The 16605-nt window shown below is 42.3% G+C and overlaps 1 protein-coding gene across 2 annotated transcripts in view; it reads right to left on the bottom strand.

The window, feature by feature from the left end:
* The window catches only part of Ak9 (adenylate kinase 9), a 105827-nt gene that overhangs the window by 46839 nt on the left and 42383 nt on the right, over window positions 1–16605 (bottom strand). For both annotated transcript variants that reach the window (XR_009587922.1, XM_060373287.1), the window contains exons 16-20: window positions 14791–14939; window positions 11989–12145; window positions 11060–11174; window positions 5448–5527; window positions 3353–3487 (exon numbers count right to left, since the gene is read on the bottom strand). Coding sequence is in view for 1 of the 2 variants with exons in the window: in XM_060373287.1 (XP_060229270.1) it covers window positions 3353–3487; window positions 5448–5527; window positions 11060–11174; window positions 11989–12145; window positions 14791–14939 (636 nt within the window). In the remaining variant the exon portion in view is untranslated. The remainder of the gene's footprint in view (window positions 1–3352; window positions 3488–5447; window positions 5528–11059; window positions 11175–11988; window positions 12146–14790; window positions 14940–16605) is intronic.

Raw genomic sequence — 16605 nt, 5'->3', positions numbered from 1 at the left:
ACAGAGAAATGCTGTCTTGAAAAAAAAAGAAAAAGAAAACTATATTGAACATGGTGACTTTATTCATAATAGCCAGAAAATGGAGCTAACTTGCATGTCCCTAAGAATGGATAAAGAAAATATGGCACATTGACACAATAAAGCATAACTAAGCAGTTAAAAACAAAATGACATCGTGAAATTTGTAGGCAAATAGTGGAACCAGAAAAAAAAAATCATCTTGAGTGAGGCAACCCAGACTCAGAAATACAAACATGGTCTGCATTCACTTAAAAGTGAATATTAGCTGAAAAGTCAATGATAGCCATGCTACAAGCCACACAGATCCAGGGAGGCTAAGTAACAAAAAGGCCCCTAGCAGGGAGGTATGGATCTCCCTTGGAAAGGCAAATAGAATAGATTTTGTGAGTGGACTGGGGGGAAGATGGGAATGAGGATAGGAAGGGATAATGGGGGGGAGAGACACTAGGATTGGAGGACATTTAGGGGGTGATGGAAACCTAGTGCAGTGGAAACTCTCAGGAATCTGTGATGGTGACCCTAGTGAGAAATCCTAGCAATGGAGGAGATAGAGCCTGAACCATCCATCTTTTGTAACTAGGCAAGACAGTGGTGGGCCTGGGACACCAACCCGGGCACAAAATCTCTGACCTACATTTTGTCCTGACTGTAAAATGTTCTGGGGCAATGGTGGTACAGAACTTGTGGGAGTGGACACCCGATGACTGGTTTAATTTGAGGCCCACACCAGGATAGCGAGCCTGTGCCTAGCACTGCCTGGATGACCAGAAACCAGAGGCTGCATAGCCCAGACACCTAGGTGGGTCCAAACACGACCCTGGGGCGGGGAAGGAATCAGTGAAACGACTCCTACGGATACTCAAAGATCAGTGCCTAGTCCAGTTGTCATGAGAAAGGCTGCCTCTGGCAGCTGATGGGAGCAGATGCAGAGACCCACAGTCAAACATTAGGTGGAGTTCAGGGAACCCCACAGAAGAGAGTGAGGAAGGATTGAGGATCCAGGGGGGCGGTCAAAGACAGCATGAGGACATGGCCCACAGAATCAACAGTGCTCCTGGGGGTTTCCAGAGACTGAAGTGGTAATCACGGAGTCCGCATGGGTCTGCACCAGGTCCTCTGCCTACGTGCTGTGGTTGTTGGCTTGGTTTTTGTGGGACTCCTGACAGTGGGAGTACAACTGTCTCTAACTATTCGGCCTGCTCTTAGGACCCTTTTCCTCCTGCTGAGTAGCCTGGCTCAGCTTTGATGTGAGGATTTGTTCCTGGTCTTATTGTTTCTTCATGTGCTGGCGTTCAGTTGATGTCCCTGGGAGGTCTTCTCTTTTCTGGGAGGAGACAGGGATGGGGGTGAGGATCTGGGGGAAGGGAGAGGTGTGTGTGTGAGGGGGAGGGTACCGGGAAGAGTGGAGAGAGTGGAAGCTACGGCCCGGATGTGTTGTAGGAGAAAAACGTAAACAAAAATTTTTAAAGTTATACGTGTTAGTATTTTGCCTACATATCTGTATATGAACCACACCATGCAGTGCTAGTGGAGGCTAACAGTTGAATCCTATGGAATCAAAGTTGTAGACAGTTGGGGCTGTTGTGTGGGTGCTGGGACCCAAACCCCAGACCTCTGCCAGAGCAGTGAGCTCTCTTAACTGCTGGACCATCTCTCAGGCCCCAGGACTTTCAATTTAAACCTATTAAAAGTCTGAAAACCCATTAGAAAAACCATAGGATGAAAATAAAATTAAGCCATGTTGTGAAGAAGGTCTCAGAGTTTCCCAACAGCCCAGTGTCCCCTGTGGTGGTGAAAGGGGTTAGCTTTAAAGGGCAAAAGACTGCAGGGGAAAGTGGGAGGGACTGGAGAAAACAAAGATTCTCTCTCTCTCCACTCTCCTCCTCAGTTTGGGGAGGGCTTTGAGTTAAATAGAAAGACAACTCTCACTCTAGAGAGTAATTTAGTCCTCAAGAGTATCTCAAGTCTGCTATGGCTCTGTAGTGCAGCAGCAAAAAATGTATTAATATACAATAGATAAAAAAATCATCCAAAATTATGATAAAAATTCTTGAAAACCCTACTCTCACCCATTCCTATTCTAAAGCTAACCCGTCCTTATTTCTAATAATTCTTAACTGAAACTGAATCTTCATCCAAAAACAAACAAGCAAAAACAATTTGAGGTTTATGGCACATACTTAAAGTTAAAATATACATTGGTAACTGTTCCCTTGGTCAAGGTATCTCCTCAGAACACTGGAACAGAGACTATTCTAAGACACTGTTACACTGGTATACATGCAGGCAGAAAGACAGCACACCTGACCAAAGCAGCCAGATGCCTAACAGCTGGATGGAAAGACCATATATGCATATGTGCATATTATAATTGATATATATAAAATGAATAACAGGACCTAGAGGTGTCTGAAGCAAAGCTGAGTGACAGTACACATTTAGCTGGGTAGACATCAATTCAAAGAGCAAAGCGGGTGGGCATCAGAAAATCCCCGGAAGGAGCCAAACCCTCTGAGAGACTTGTTACTGATGAGGGCTACAGTGACTGTAGAAAACTTTGGATGGCCAGAGCCAAATTACCTGGGCCAATCTTCAGCCAGCAGAAAGTTTGGTTCTTCCCAGGACTTTTGTTCATAGGCCAAACTCCACAAGCCAGAGCGTGTGAATGCACATGTGTGTGCACACAGACACATAATAAATAAGGGCAGCTGTGAGTATTCAGAGAAACGTAATAATTCACTGAGGAACCTCAACATAATCTTCTTGATTAGGACACTTTTATGTTAGCTGACCAGTCGTGCAAAAGATGATAATTATTTTAAAGGTTAAAGATTTGATTATTACACATCGTACAATACAATAAATTATCACCGCGTTCCCCCAAATATGATCCCTCTATGCAGTCCTGGCTGTCCTGAAACTCAGTATGTAGACCAGGCTGGTCTGGAATCTACAGAGATCTGCCTGCCTCTGCCTCTCTAGTTCTGGGATCAAAGGCATGTGGCCCCAGGGCCAGCTAAGACATTTTTTTAAAGAAGCGAAATAAAAAAACTGTGTGTGTATGAGTGCGAAGTGAGAAGGTTGGTTCTGGTGACTGGGCATGGGCATGAGATGTTCTCGTGTTTGCATGTAAAATGGGATTACGTGACATAAAGATACATTCTTGCTTTTGGGATAAAATGTCCTACAGACCATGTGCCAGTCCCAGGACTGAGGACTCTCTAGGGCCTCACCTTTGCATCCTCAGCCAGCTTCCATCACACACACACACACACACACACACACACACACACACACACCACCCCCACCCCCACCACCAGTTGAGTTTAACCTGCTTCAGGCTCGTTCTCTGCTTCAGATGTTTCAGACCCTCTGGTATAGTCATGCACTTCAGAAGCCTCAGACTCTTCACGGCCTTCAAAATCCTCGGCATCCTCCTCCTCACCTTCATTTTCGGGGTCGAAATCTATGAAGGATTTCAGGGAATTGATTATTATTCAGTTAAAGCCAACAAATGATCATTGGGTAGTGTTGAGCATAGAGAAGAAAATCAAGAATAAGAATGCTACTCTCCCAATATGTGGCGTAATGGTGGAAACAGACAAATTACTATTGTATTGTATCTACTAATAGGGGGTGGTAAAGAATGACTGCCATTCTATGAGAGTGCTACTGGAGAACCCGAGAATGAGCTCCTTCAAAAGAAGTAATGTTTATAGCGGTTCCAAATACACTAACAGTAAGAGACTAGAAATAGCCCAATGTCCATTCAATGAGGAAATGGTTAGATCCGCACCATCTACTACAGCAGCCACTAGCTGTGGCTACAGAGCACTTGAAGCTAGTCAAACCGAAATATGTCTGAGTATAAAATACATAATGAATTTCAAAGCTTTCGTATAAAAAGTTAACATAAATATGAAGACAATTTAATATTACTCATGTGGCTTACACTGAGTTTCTATTGGGCAGCACCAGACTAGACTCCATATATATATGTGTGTGTGTGTGTGTGTGTGTGTGTGTGTAATAATATTATTACATATATAATATATATATAATATATTTATATGTGTATGTAATGTCAATATACATGTATATGTAAATATATGTAATAATATATGTAATAATAGACCTACTATAGCTCACTGTAATAATAACAAAGCATATTCATTTATGTCTTGATTACACATTAGAAAGTATAATTGCAAACTTTATGTGGCTGTTGATAGCCATAGTATCAACATAGTATGTAGAGGAACTTCTACATACTATAGAAGTATGTAGTGATGGCAGGGGTGTCAAAGAACTCATTTCCTAATCTCTTTCAAATACTTATAAAAATGACACAATTGTTTCTTTCAGTTCTCATGGACATTTCTTTCCCCACTGATTTCTTCCCAGAATCATGCTCTGATAGCAATTCTCTGGGACCTGGATTTGTTCTAAAACCAAGGTTTGAGGCAGGACAGCAGCACAGGAGGCTTCCAAAAACACAACTTGGAATGTGGTGGGTATCTTTGTGTTAGGCTGAAGGTTTTATGAAATCCACACAAGCACGAGGCAGGTTTCACAGACTCATACTACAGCTTGTGGGGAAGTGATGGAGTCTATGAAGGAAGTTGAATTTTCTTTCAGTAATATGATTACTTATTAAAAATGTTCATATACATCCAATTTATGTATACTCCTTTATTTTATATTTATATATATATTAGGTACATTATAAAATATTAACGTTATATAAATGTTATATGCCCAACTCTTTTGAGATCAGGGAGAAGACAGAGGTGACTTAAGAGGGCAGCTCAAAGAAAGATGTAGAGAGTGGAGGCAGCTTTACTGGGACAGTTGTACAGAGACAGGTTGCAGAGAGAGAAGAAGCTAGACACAGAAAGACAGGATGAGCCAAACAATGAGACAGAGCCAGACGATTAGAAGAGATTGCTAGAGTTTGTTTGAGCCACAACCGCTGAGTTGAACCAGCCAGCCAGAGTTCAGAAAGAGCTAGAAAGGGTGAGCTTTATTCACAGCAGTAAGTCTCAGAGGCTGAAAACGTTCTAGGTCTTGGTTAGATTTAACAGAGACTAGAAGCTTCCGGGGCTAGGCCTATGTTAGGAGATGGAGGCTGTAAGCCTTGGAGATGATAATTACATCAGGCAGCTAAAAGTTGCTTTTACATGTCTTGTGTTAAGAGTGTCCCTTTTCTGATTAGGAATCTTTATCCTATGGATCCATTGTCCCAGTGGAAGTCTAACTTATTATGAAAATTGGAACACTTTGGGGAGGAAAAGGTGCCTTCAGGACAGGGGCATACACCTGCTCCCTAGACAAACGGGGAGATGTCTTTATAACCTACTTGAAAGCAGCAGTGACAAAGCAAAACTAAGGGGCATTCTCCTAGAGCTGTTAATTTCTGAGCCTGCCTTTTGCTTTCTTGGCCTTTACTCCCATCGTGCGTTCTTCGTGTTCTTCTTCTAGTCTTAGTTCCTCGTCTTTGGATTTTCTGAAATGAAAAGGTTCAAAATTCAGTTAAAAAAAAAAAGTCACACAGCTCTTCTTATAGGATTCAATGCTCACAGTGGCAAGCATCAAAGACTCCATTGTCAACCATCCACTGTGCTTTTTATTTCATGGTGTGCAATTTTATTCCACTCAGGTTTGAAGCCAGTTGGTTTTCTGTGGTATTTTTGGTGAGGAGATGGTGAATGTTATATATTTTAAATTATGGCTTTCAGTTAGGAAACCGGCTAAGGCAAATGAAAGGGTCCCTGAGGTAAGTTGGGAGGAAGGGGGAGGATCCATAACATTTGCTTCAGACTCAATGTGTAATATTTATAGCATAATGTTAAGTTAAAAAAGTAGAGAATAAAGCTATAAGTACAATATAATTTTAACTATCAGTATCTATGAGAACCAGAAGGCTAGAAAAATTGTGGATGGTAAAAATTTCTGGATGGTAGCCTTGTGAGAGTTCAATTGAAAACATTTACACTCGTTTTTTTCCCCATTGAATAGGAAGCTAGCAGTATTTCTTTTTAGTCAGGAAAAAAACAAACAAACAAACAAACAAAAAAACCCTTGGAACCTAGAGAAATGGCTCAGGGGTTAAGAATGCTTGCTGTTCTTACAGACTTGGGTGTTATCCCAAGCACCAACATGCAGCTTATGGTCATCTGTAACTCCGGCTCCAAGGCACCCAAAGCCTTGTTCTAGACTCCAAGGCTGCCGGCACCCACATGTGCGCACATCACCCTCCACATATGTACAAAATTAAAAATGTTAAGTTTATAACCGGAAAACAAAGTTTTAACACACAACTGGTGAATTTTTTCCGACCCAGGCTCGTACTAGGCAGGCACTGTACCTCCCAACCATAACCTCCCGTCTGAGGGACGACGAGATTAAGAGAGTCTTTGAGGATGGAAGCTTCAGTAATAGAGAGAATTTGCATCCCATTAAGGCTGAAGCGTTCAATCTTTCCTAAGAATAGTGAAAATAGGTAGGAAAAAAATACTAGTAAAATGTGTGAAGGAAGTTCTTGTCTACTAGATATTAAAGAGATATGTACGTTGGCTAGAAATCCTATACCTGGGTATTTACAAACAGGTACACCACTGCACGAAGAAACATATGAAAGGACGATAGCACCGTCAAAGCAACAACACTGTGAGTATTCACCAACAGGAAACCAGGAACGGAGGGCTGGTCCACCTCCATCCCCTTCCACCCTAGCTTATCAGGTCTCATCAAGACTGGCTGCAGTATCCTCCTTTGTGTCCTGGCAAGGCTGCTCCTTCCTCGGGGAGGGGGGGGGTGTCAAAAAACCAGCCTCTGAGTTCATGTCAGAGACAGTCCCTCTTCCCCTTACTAGGGAACCCCCTTGGACACTGAGCTGCCATGGGCTATATCTGAGCAGGGGTTCTAGGTTATATTCATGAATGTACTTTGGTTGGAGTATCAGTCTCAGAAAATACCCGAGCCCAGATATTTCGGTTCTGTTGCTCTCCTTGTGGAGCTCCTGTCCTCTCCAGGTCTTGCTAACTACCTCTTTTTTCTTATGATTCCCTGCACTGTGCCTAAAGTTTGATTATGAGTCTCAGCATCTGCTTTGATACCACTTTGGAAATCAGTCTGGGGCTTTCTCATACAATTAGGAATAATGCTTCCTCGAGATCCACCTATACCAAAATATGCTCAAGTACACAACGAGGACATTTGCTCAACCATCTTCGTAGCACCTTTATTTGTAATAGCCAGAACCTGGAAACAACCCATATGTCCATCAACAGAGGAATGGATACAGAAATTGTGGTACATTTACACAATGCAATACTACTCAGCAATTAAAAGCAAGGAAATCATGAAATTTGCAGGCAAATGGCGGGATCTAGAAAAGATCATCCTGTGTGAGGTATCCCAGAAGCAGAAAGACACACAGGGTATATACTCACTTATAAGTGGATACTAGACCTATAAGATAGGATAAACATGCTAAGATCTGTACACCTAAAGAAGATAAACAAGAAGGAGGACCCAGGGTAAGAGGATCAATACCCACTTAGAAAGACAAAGGGGAAGGACATTGGAAGAAGGAGAAAACAAGAAACAGGACAGGAGCCTACCACTGAGGGCCTGTGAAAGGCTCTACCTAGCAATGTCTGTTGTTTTAACTGTGGAAGATGAGGTCATTTGAAAAGGCATTGTAGGCAAGGCATTCCTAGAGTCTTCTCTAGAGGACCTCAGCTTTCTGAGATTTGTAGGAGGTATGGTAAAAGTAGACATTGGACTAATGAATGCAGATCAGCAAGAGATATGCAAGGTAATCCCTTACCAATGAGAAACTCCCTATGAGATAATCCTTTAAATATGGGAAACTCCCTAAGAGGGTTAGCTTGTATCCCAGCAACAAACGACATGAGCCAGGTCAACTAGAGAAAACTAAAGTAGGTATTGGAGATATAATGGATGCTACTTTGGACTTAACCACAAGTAGCACATCAATCAAGGGCAGAGCAGCTCCACTTGATAGAACAAGAAATGCTGGATGTACCGAGAAACAAACAGCTCTACCTTTAAAATGGTTTAAACTGACAAACCTGTGTATGTAGAGCAATGGTCCTTCAAGAAAAATTACAGGCACTTAAGCAGCTGGTATGACAATATCTAGAAGGTCAACATATTGAACATTCTACAAGTCCTTGGAATTCTCCTATATTTGTAATTAAAAAAGAAATCTGGAAATTGGAGGATGTTGATTGGCCTAAAGGTTATATATAAAGTGATCCAACCTTTGGGTCCATTACAGACTGGAACCCCCTTACCAAAAGGATGGCCTATAATAATCAATTTAAAAGGCAGCTTCTTTACTATTTCTTTGCAAGAGCAAGACAGAGAAAAATTTGCTTTTATAGTACCCACTCATAACAATGCTCAACCTATGAAAAGATACCAAAGAGGAAGAAGAGCAAGAAGACTGGCAAAAAGCTTGTAGCAATTATTTGGAAGAAATTAGCAATAAATATCACCAAAGTTCATAAAAAGAAGCAATTGAATTCTTCCCCATGTAATAAAAGGTTCACCAATTTCTGAAGCTACTACATGTTATACAAATGCAAATAAAACAGGAATGGCAGGTTGTATGTCAGAAAATATATGTAAAGTAATTATTTAAAGCGCATATGCTTTGGTACAGAAATCAGAGCTATAAGCAATTCTTATAATTTTATTAAATTTTCTGAACCTATCAATATAATTACTGATTCACAATATGCAGAGAGGGTTGTATTACGTATAGAAACTGCTGAACTTATTCCTGATAATTTAGAATTAACACCATTATTTATACAACAGTAACAGACAATTCAAAAGAGAAACAATTTATTATATATCACCCATATTCAGTTTCATAAGGAATTTCCTGGTCCTTTGCCATAAGGGAATAAAGAGATTGACCGATTGTCAATAGTAAATATGGTGGAAGCCTAAGAATTTCATTTAAAAATACCATGTTAACAGTAAAGGTTTAAAGAGAATTTTTTCTATTACTTGGCAAGAAGCAAAAGAAATAAAAGAAATGTTTTACTTGTTCTTTGCATAATTGAGTTCCATTACCTGTTAGATGTAACCCTAAGGCTACCAAAAGAAATGAAATTTGGCAGATGGATGTGTTCAACTTTTCAGAATTTGGAAAACTAAATTTTGTTCATCATACCATTCATTGATACACACTCAGGATTTCAATGGGCTTCTGCTTTGAGTTCTGAAAAGGCTGATTCTGTAATTCCACATTTGCTGGAAGTAATGGGAGTCACTGTTAAGACTGACAATGCCAACACATATGTTTTCATTAAAATGAAATGTTTTTTGTGTATTATAACATAAAACATATTACAGGTATAATATACAATATAACAGGTCAAGCAGTTATAGAGATATCTAATTGTATCTTAAAGGAGATGCTTAATAATAGAAAGGTGAAATGAAAAACTCTCAGAAAAAGACTGAATAATGCTTTATTAACTTTAAGTTTTTTGAATGCCAATGAGGCAGGAACAACAGCTGCTGAAAAACACTGGACTATAGAAAAAAAAAAACTATTGACTTAGATCAACCTGTATACTTTAATGATATATTAACATCAGAATGGAAGTCAGAGAATGAGGTTTTGCCTGTATTTTTTTTTTACGGTGATGGAAGACTATGGGTTCCATCAAAATTGATAAAGATTCTATCTGTATAAGAGAAACTTCCATGTGAAAGGCTCAGGAAGGAAGAGGCTCAGAAAGACACTAATGCAAATGATGCAGAAAGCTAACTCCCCACGTAGGGACTGGCAGACTGGAAAACCTTGATGCCGAAATGGACATCTGCTGAAGGACAGGTGGTCAGGACTGCAGTTATGAAGGATCATTGAATCAACAGATCTTCAGAAGGACATTTGGACTGTTAGGTTTGTGGGACTGATAATTGTTTCTGTTGCAAAAAATTTAACTGTGTACAATTTTTAGCATCATGTGTTCTCTACCATGGTCTATCTCCAAGCCCTTCCCTCATTCACTTCTCTTTTTTTTTTCTCCTCCCCCCGCCCCCCCCCCCCGGCTGTCCTAGAACTCAATAAGTAGAGTAGGCTAGCCTGGAACTCTCAGGCATCCATGAACTCTGCCTTCTGATTGTCGGGATTAGAGGCATGTGCCACCACTGCCCGGCCCAAATTCAGTTTTTTGAAGAGCATATTTCAGCAAGAAAGAACAATAGTTAGGACCCTGTTTCCCTTTTCTATTTTTTTCCTCAGCCTGAATAACTTCACAGTTTGTTGAAGGTTAGTCTTGAGCCTTAGCTGTGATGGTGTGTTCACAGTTTTAAAAGCACTTCATTATACCTACAGCAGAGAACGAACCATCCATGCCAAACTTGTGAGATATAACCAGTTCTTTCCTTCCGTGGAGGCAAGGCAGATTTTTCTTTTAGTTACACTATGTGTTGTATTTTTATTTATGTTGTATTGTGTTATAATCTTTAGTTATTAAAGTCAAACCACAGATAGATTTGCTGTGTGTGTGCATTGTGTGTGTGTGTGTGTGTGTGTGAAATCTATGCTTGTTTTTCTCAGTTTGCTAACGAAGACTACTTGATATGAGCCATGAAATTATTTGCAGCTGAGTAGAGATTCATGCACTTACCATTTCTTTTGGAACTCAGTGGGATTTTGCTCAGTTAATAGACAATCTTTCTGACATTAGAGACATTTTGTAAGCGTAGCCTATGAGATGGTATGAAAATTACAGGCATATACTGGGGGCTGGGGAGATGGCTCAGTGGTTAAGAGTGCTTGCTGTTCCTGCAAAGGACCTGAGTTGGGGTCCCAACACCCGTGTTGGGTGGCTCCTACCTGAAACTTCAGCTCCAGGGGATCCAGTGCCCTCTTCTGCCTTCAGTGAGCACCCATACTGAATTGACACACGAATGACACACACATTCTCTGAAAGCAGGAGCATGGTGAATGTGCAGCCCATTTTGTGGCTCTCACACGGCTTACCGTCTTTCCTCCTCTTCCAGGTTTTTCAGTTTAAGTTCCTGTAGCAATCTTTCTAAAATCTTAGCATCGATTTCCTTCTTATTATTTAAGTACATTCTGTTTAGTAAACATTTTCCTGAAATACAGATACAAAGAAAAAAAATTACTTTGAAGTTGCATAGAGTATGACCTGTTTTGGATATTAACTACAAAACAACCACTGACTATGCAAACACACACATTTCTCTTTAAGTGCTTATCCAAATAGCCTAGAATCTTTGAAATTTTGGTAAAATGTCTTAAATCTTTTTTTAAAGAGACATATTAATATACAATAAATAATAAAAACATGAAAAGACATATTTCAGGTTCTCCCTGGAGCCTCTCATTTCAAATGTTTTTAAAAGATTTTTTTACATTTTTTATTCATTTGTTTGTGTGTGTGTGTGCGTGTACATATGTACGCTCCTGTGTGTGTGGCAATCAAGAGCTGATTCTTTCCTACTAAATGGGTCACAAACATTGAACTTGGTTTTCAGGTGTGGCTGTACAAACCTTCGCTCCACCACCTCTCAAACATGTTTCTTTTCTGAAGAGGTGAAGCGATGGAATATTTAGATTTAGCATCAGCCTTGCCCTCAGCATTGGGATTGTACAAAGACCTCATTTACAAGTTAGGGCTACCGACTGAGAAGGAATGCAGAATTCTCAGCTCCAAAGAACAGCTCCTGAGGTCTGCTGGAAGGTTCAGTGGTGGAACGCGTTAGCCAGGTCACCTCCTCAGTGGGCAGAAGCCTCGCTTGGTGCATCTTTAGGTCCTATAGGCATAGCTAGCATGGTAACAGGAGTGGTCACTGTATCTAAAGAGAGTTTTCCATTCCCTTTTTAACAAAACTAAATGTCAGCAGTCAACATTTTATTTTATATTTAAATAATAGATATTGACCAACCAGGGCCGTCTCCCTCTGATAAAAAGATAACCAAATCAGGACCAATTCCTTTTTCAATGATGGCCAGCCACAGATCTCGATTAAGTGGGCAGTTATCCAAGATCCATCCTCCGTATTTTGGGGCTCCAGGAAACCTATTCTTGTTATCTTTTGTCACCTGTGGAAACACACATTGACAGCACCGTGGTGAACTGGCAAGTCATGGATTTATGATGTTCTCTTGCAGAGCTCCAACAAATACCTCCTGAGTCTCTTGTGCCTGATTTGTGAGACCCCCAAAAGACCACCAGGAATCGAGTCCATTGCAAAACACACGAGGATCTTTATTCACAGCTCGAGCTCGACTCCCACAGACACCAAGGCATTGGTACACCCTCGAGCTCTGGACTGAGGGTGATTTGTATGTCCCAGTTCCTTCCAGTGCACCCAAGCAGGGGGATTCCAGCCTGGAAAGCTTCTCTTGGTTAAAATATAAAAAGGGAAGGCTACATTTCATAAACAGTTCTGGTTTTCTCTTAGGGGAGAAATGGCCGGCCTTGGGCTGGCCTTGGGTTTCAGTTGGAACATCCTGTCCTGGTCTGATAGGCTGTTGCTAAGGAAGAGGGGCACTTATCTCCATCAGTACTATTTCCAAGGGCAAGGCCACCCGAGCTGGTGTCCTGGTGACCTCTAATGAGCGGACAGGAATGCCTCAATGTCAGTTCTTCCCTGCATCTCGCCAGGTCTGCTCAGAAGCAGCAAGGTCAACTGGCCTGATATGTTTTAAACTTTTTAACTCAGTAACCCAAGAAACCTAATTTTTTAATTCTCTGGCCTCTCAAGTCCTGACTTGGAGAAGAAAATAAGAGTGACTTAATTTTAAGAGAAACTTAGCTCTGAAGTAATAAAAATCAAGTTTTGCTAGTTTAAAAACAGGGAACAAAAGCCTTTATTGAGCACAACAGCTCACTTTTGCTGTCAACCTGTGGCACTGAATGCCTCTGGACTCGGAAGTCCTGCAGTGGGTTCAAGTCTGCATCTCTAATCTGCTTGTGTGGATGACCTTCCCTGGACTGTTGTTTGAGCAGCAAGCTCCTAGCCCTGCTGGATGTTTGGATGCCAGTCTTTCTCTCTGCCCTTTGCTTTTACTCTTCAGTGTGATTTTATTCTCTGCAACAAAGTAACAAGACCATTTTCACCACAGGCAAGAATTAGGCTTATAGACCCTTTTTTTTTTTTTTATTTTGACCAGGCTGGCCTCCAACTCACAGAGATCTACCTGCCTCTGCCTCCCTGAGTGCTGGGATTACAGGCGTGTGCCATAGCACCCAGCTAGTTTATAGACTCTTGTCCTCACTTGGCATTTGCTTCTCTGGGTGTTTGGCCTCACTGACATGGTGAAGATGACAGCTATGAGGTTCATGAGTGAATTCCTGCACCTTGTAGGTATCTATTTGCCAAATGATGACTCAGTGAGTGGCTTACAGGCCAGTTCAGTTTAGAAGGTCCTTAAAGGCAAGGGCCATGTTTAATGTATTTTCCTAATCCTAGTATCTAATATAGTACAGAGAACAGCAGGTGCAGGCTGCTTCTGCCAACAGCAGGCACTTACTTATGAAGGAACACTATTGCTAGGACAACCTAAAGAGATTGGTTAAAGGGTGTGGATGAGGTCAGAAGTGGGTATGGACCCAAAGAGTCTGGGACTCAAGGGAGACACCCAGTGACTTATAAAGTGTCTCTGCTTTCTCGTGCGATAAGCTTTTTACTCTTATGCATTATTTTTTGTGAGGCAGGGCCTTTTGCTTATCCTAGGCTGAGCTGCCTATGTAAATCAGGCTGGCCTTGAACTTGTATCTGACACTCCTGCCTCAAGTCTTCTGAAGGCTGGGATTACAGGGATAAGCCCCCATGCCCACGGTTTCTCACGTAATAATTTAAAATCTCACCACACAGAAAGAAATAGAAAAGCTCGCTCAGGGTCCAAAACTGTCTCATTGACCTTGCAGCTTGCTCTGAATGCTTTTCTTAGATCACTGCATAGATGATCGATGATACCTCAACCTTTACTAACAAGAGAAAGGTAACGGTTTGGGCATGGCATTGGCGTGGGCACGGCATTTGAGGCTTTGTGTTTCTACCCTCCCTATCAACACATGCTCAGAGTGGTTGGGCAAAGTTAGATAGCCGTGCAGCCAAGCGGATCTCAGTACCTGAATGCTTAGCTGAAAGACGAACTATCCAGCTGTGGCACTGGCTTTACAGACTCCATCTTCCTATGCACTGGATCGAATCAAGGACAACCTAAGCTAATGAAGTCATTTGAGAACTAGAAAATCATGTCACGTGATTTTGTTGATAATTGCAATTCTTCTAACAAGTGTCAGCAATTGTGCACTGGGTTATTTCATATGTGATGGCGTTGGACCTGTTGGTAGTGGATAGCTCTGTAGGAAGGAGAACCATTCTTTAGTGAGGAGATGGCTGCTGGCCCGTATCCCGTGATCCAGCGGGTGGCTCAAATCCATGCACGTGAGGGCAGCAGTAACTAGCCATTTTTTTTTTTTTTCAAAGACATGAAGTTGGGAGAGGGTATGCTTGTGGGGGGAGGGGGAACTGGGGGACAGAGACAATCCTGTTTCACTGTAGTCATGTATAAAATTCTCAAAAATAAAGAAATATAAGAAATCAAGCCAACAGAAAAGGTATGTAAATTTGAAGACTACAGTAAAATAAGACTTTAAGACAATTGGGCACACTCCAGATTTACATTCTCTTACTTTCTAAGTCAATGGCAAACATCAGATGGCTGAAAAATTGTACCTCTTTGATGACGTCCTCTAGAATCTCAGCCTGTTTATCATACGGCTGCTCGAAGTTCAATTCCTTGGCCTGTTTCAGGGTGTCCTCTAGCAGGAGCAGCACGTCGGGGTGGTTTCCGGTCACCTCTTCTATTGACTCTTCTGTGGAGACTAAAGACAAACGACTTAACTTAAATTCCATTCCTGGGCTGGGGCGTGATATCATTTGCGATAAGGTGTGCTGTAAATGTGTGGCCTGGGAGGATCTGAACTTTATGTTACTATGGCCCCTGCTAGAGGAAGGGAGAGAAACCATTAGCCATAGAATCACAAACCAGAAGGGCAGCGACTTGAAGGATCCTGTCAAGGAAGAGTGGGAGGGACCAGGACAGCCAGGGGTGAAGGCGAACATACACATCCAGGGGAAGTGGCCACACAGCAAGCTGGCTACTTCCAGTCACGAGCAAGTGTCCAGAGAGCTGGGGCAGGAGGCAGGCAGGCTGGAGCAGGCTGGGGAGACTTTGGCAGGGGCTTGATTTTTGCTCTTATTCCTAGCAGGGCTGAGGGAGCTCTGGGTGTGTCTGCCATTTAGCCGTGTGTCTAACCCTCCGGTGAGGCAGGGGCTTGGCAGTTCCTCCTGATCCCACCGCTTCTGAACTTCCGCTTTGGGTTTGGAGTTACCACTGCTGTAGGGCCCAACCGCTGGACCCACTGTCCAGAGCCCAGTGGCTCTCAGCTCAAAGGCCTTCAGAGGGCAGCTGCCTCCCGCCAGCTCAGAGGCCTTCGAATGTCCCCAGGGAGAAGAGAGACGCATGCATTTCCCAACGTTCCTTTCAGCGTGGATAGCCAGTAAAGCGTAAATAGGTTTGGGGGAAGTTTTTTTGCAAGTTTCCTGAGAACTCTGTTGTGTTATTAACCTTTTCCATTTTACTGTGTGCGCATGGCATGCGTGCTTGTGTATAGGTACATGAATGTGCGGCTGTGTGTGAATGGGTATGTACGTGGGCGTGGGGGGGGCAGAGGTTGATATTGGGGATCATCTTTCTACTCTTCTTTATTCATTGAGGCAGCGTCCCTTAGTGAAGCCCAGAGCTCCCCGGGGTGGCTAGTCTCCCTAAGCCAGCTTGCTTTGGGAATCCTCCATCTCTGTCTTCTGAGGGTGGAGTTATAGGGGACACTGCCAGGCCCCTGAGACATACGCATGGGTGCTGAAGAGCTGAACTCTGGCCCTCATGATCGCATGTCCAATACTTTAACCACTGAGCCATTCCCCAGCTTCTCCTGCCACTTCCTTCAGAGACCTAACCAAGTGAGAGTCAGCTCTTCTGTCTCGCTTTTTACCCTCTTTCTGCTATGACATGATAACCAGAACCCTGAAATCATTGTGTGAATTAGCATAGCCATATACCAAGGATAGCAGAGCAGAGGGATTACCCCATTTTCCCAATGCTGTTCTCACCAAAAAGATAAATTGTGTCATTTTTCCTGTGTTCATGCATGTCCAGTTGTTCATACTATAGTACCTGTTAAAGATAATGCTAAGTTGAGAATGCTCAGTGGGGATGTTTACCCAGAATAAGGAAGGCCATGGACCTGATTCCCAACAGCACACACACACACACACACACACACACACACACACACACACACAGTGTGCATAGTGGTATTATTATTATTATTTGGCTTTTTGAGATAGGATTTCTCTGGGTAGCCCTGGCTGTCCCAGAACTTGATCTGTAGATCAGGCTGGCCTCAAACTCATAGAGCTCTGCTTGCTTCTGCCTCTCAAGTGCTGGGATTAAAGGTATGAACCACTACCACCCAGCTGGTTTTATTT

This window comes from Meriones unguiculatus, chromosome 20 (genome assembly GCF_030254825.1).
Source record: "Meriones unguiculatus strain TT.TT164.6M chromosome 20, Bangor_MerUng_6.1, whole genome shotgun sequence".
NCBI classification, from domain to species: domain Eukaryota; kingdom Metazoa; phylum Chordata; class Mammalia; order Rodentia; family Muridae; genus Meriones; species Meriones unguiculatus.
This window is presented reverse-complemented; position numbering and strand designations above follow the sequence as displayed.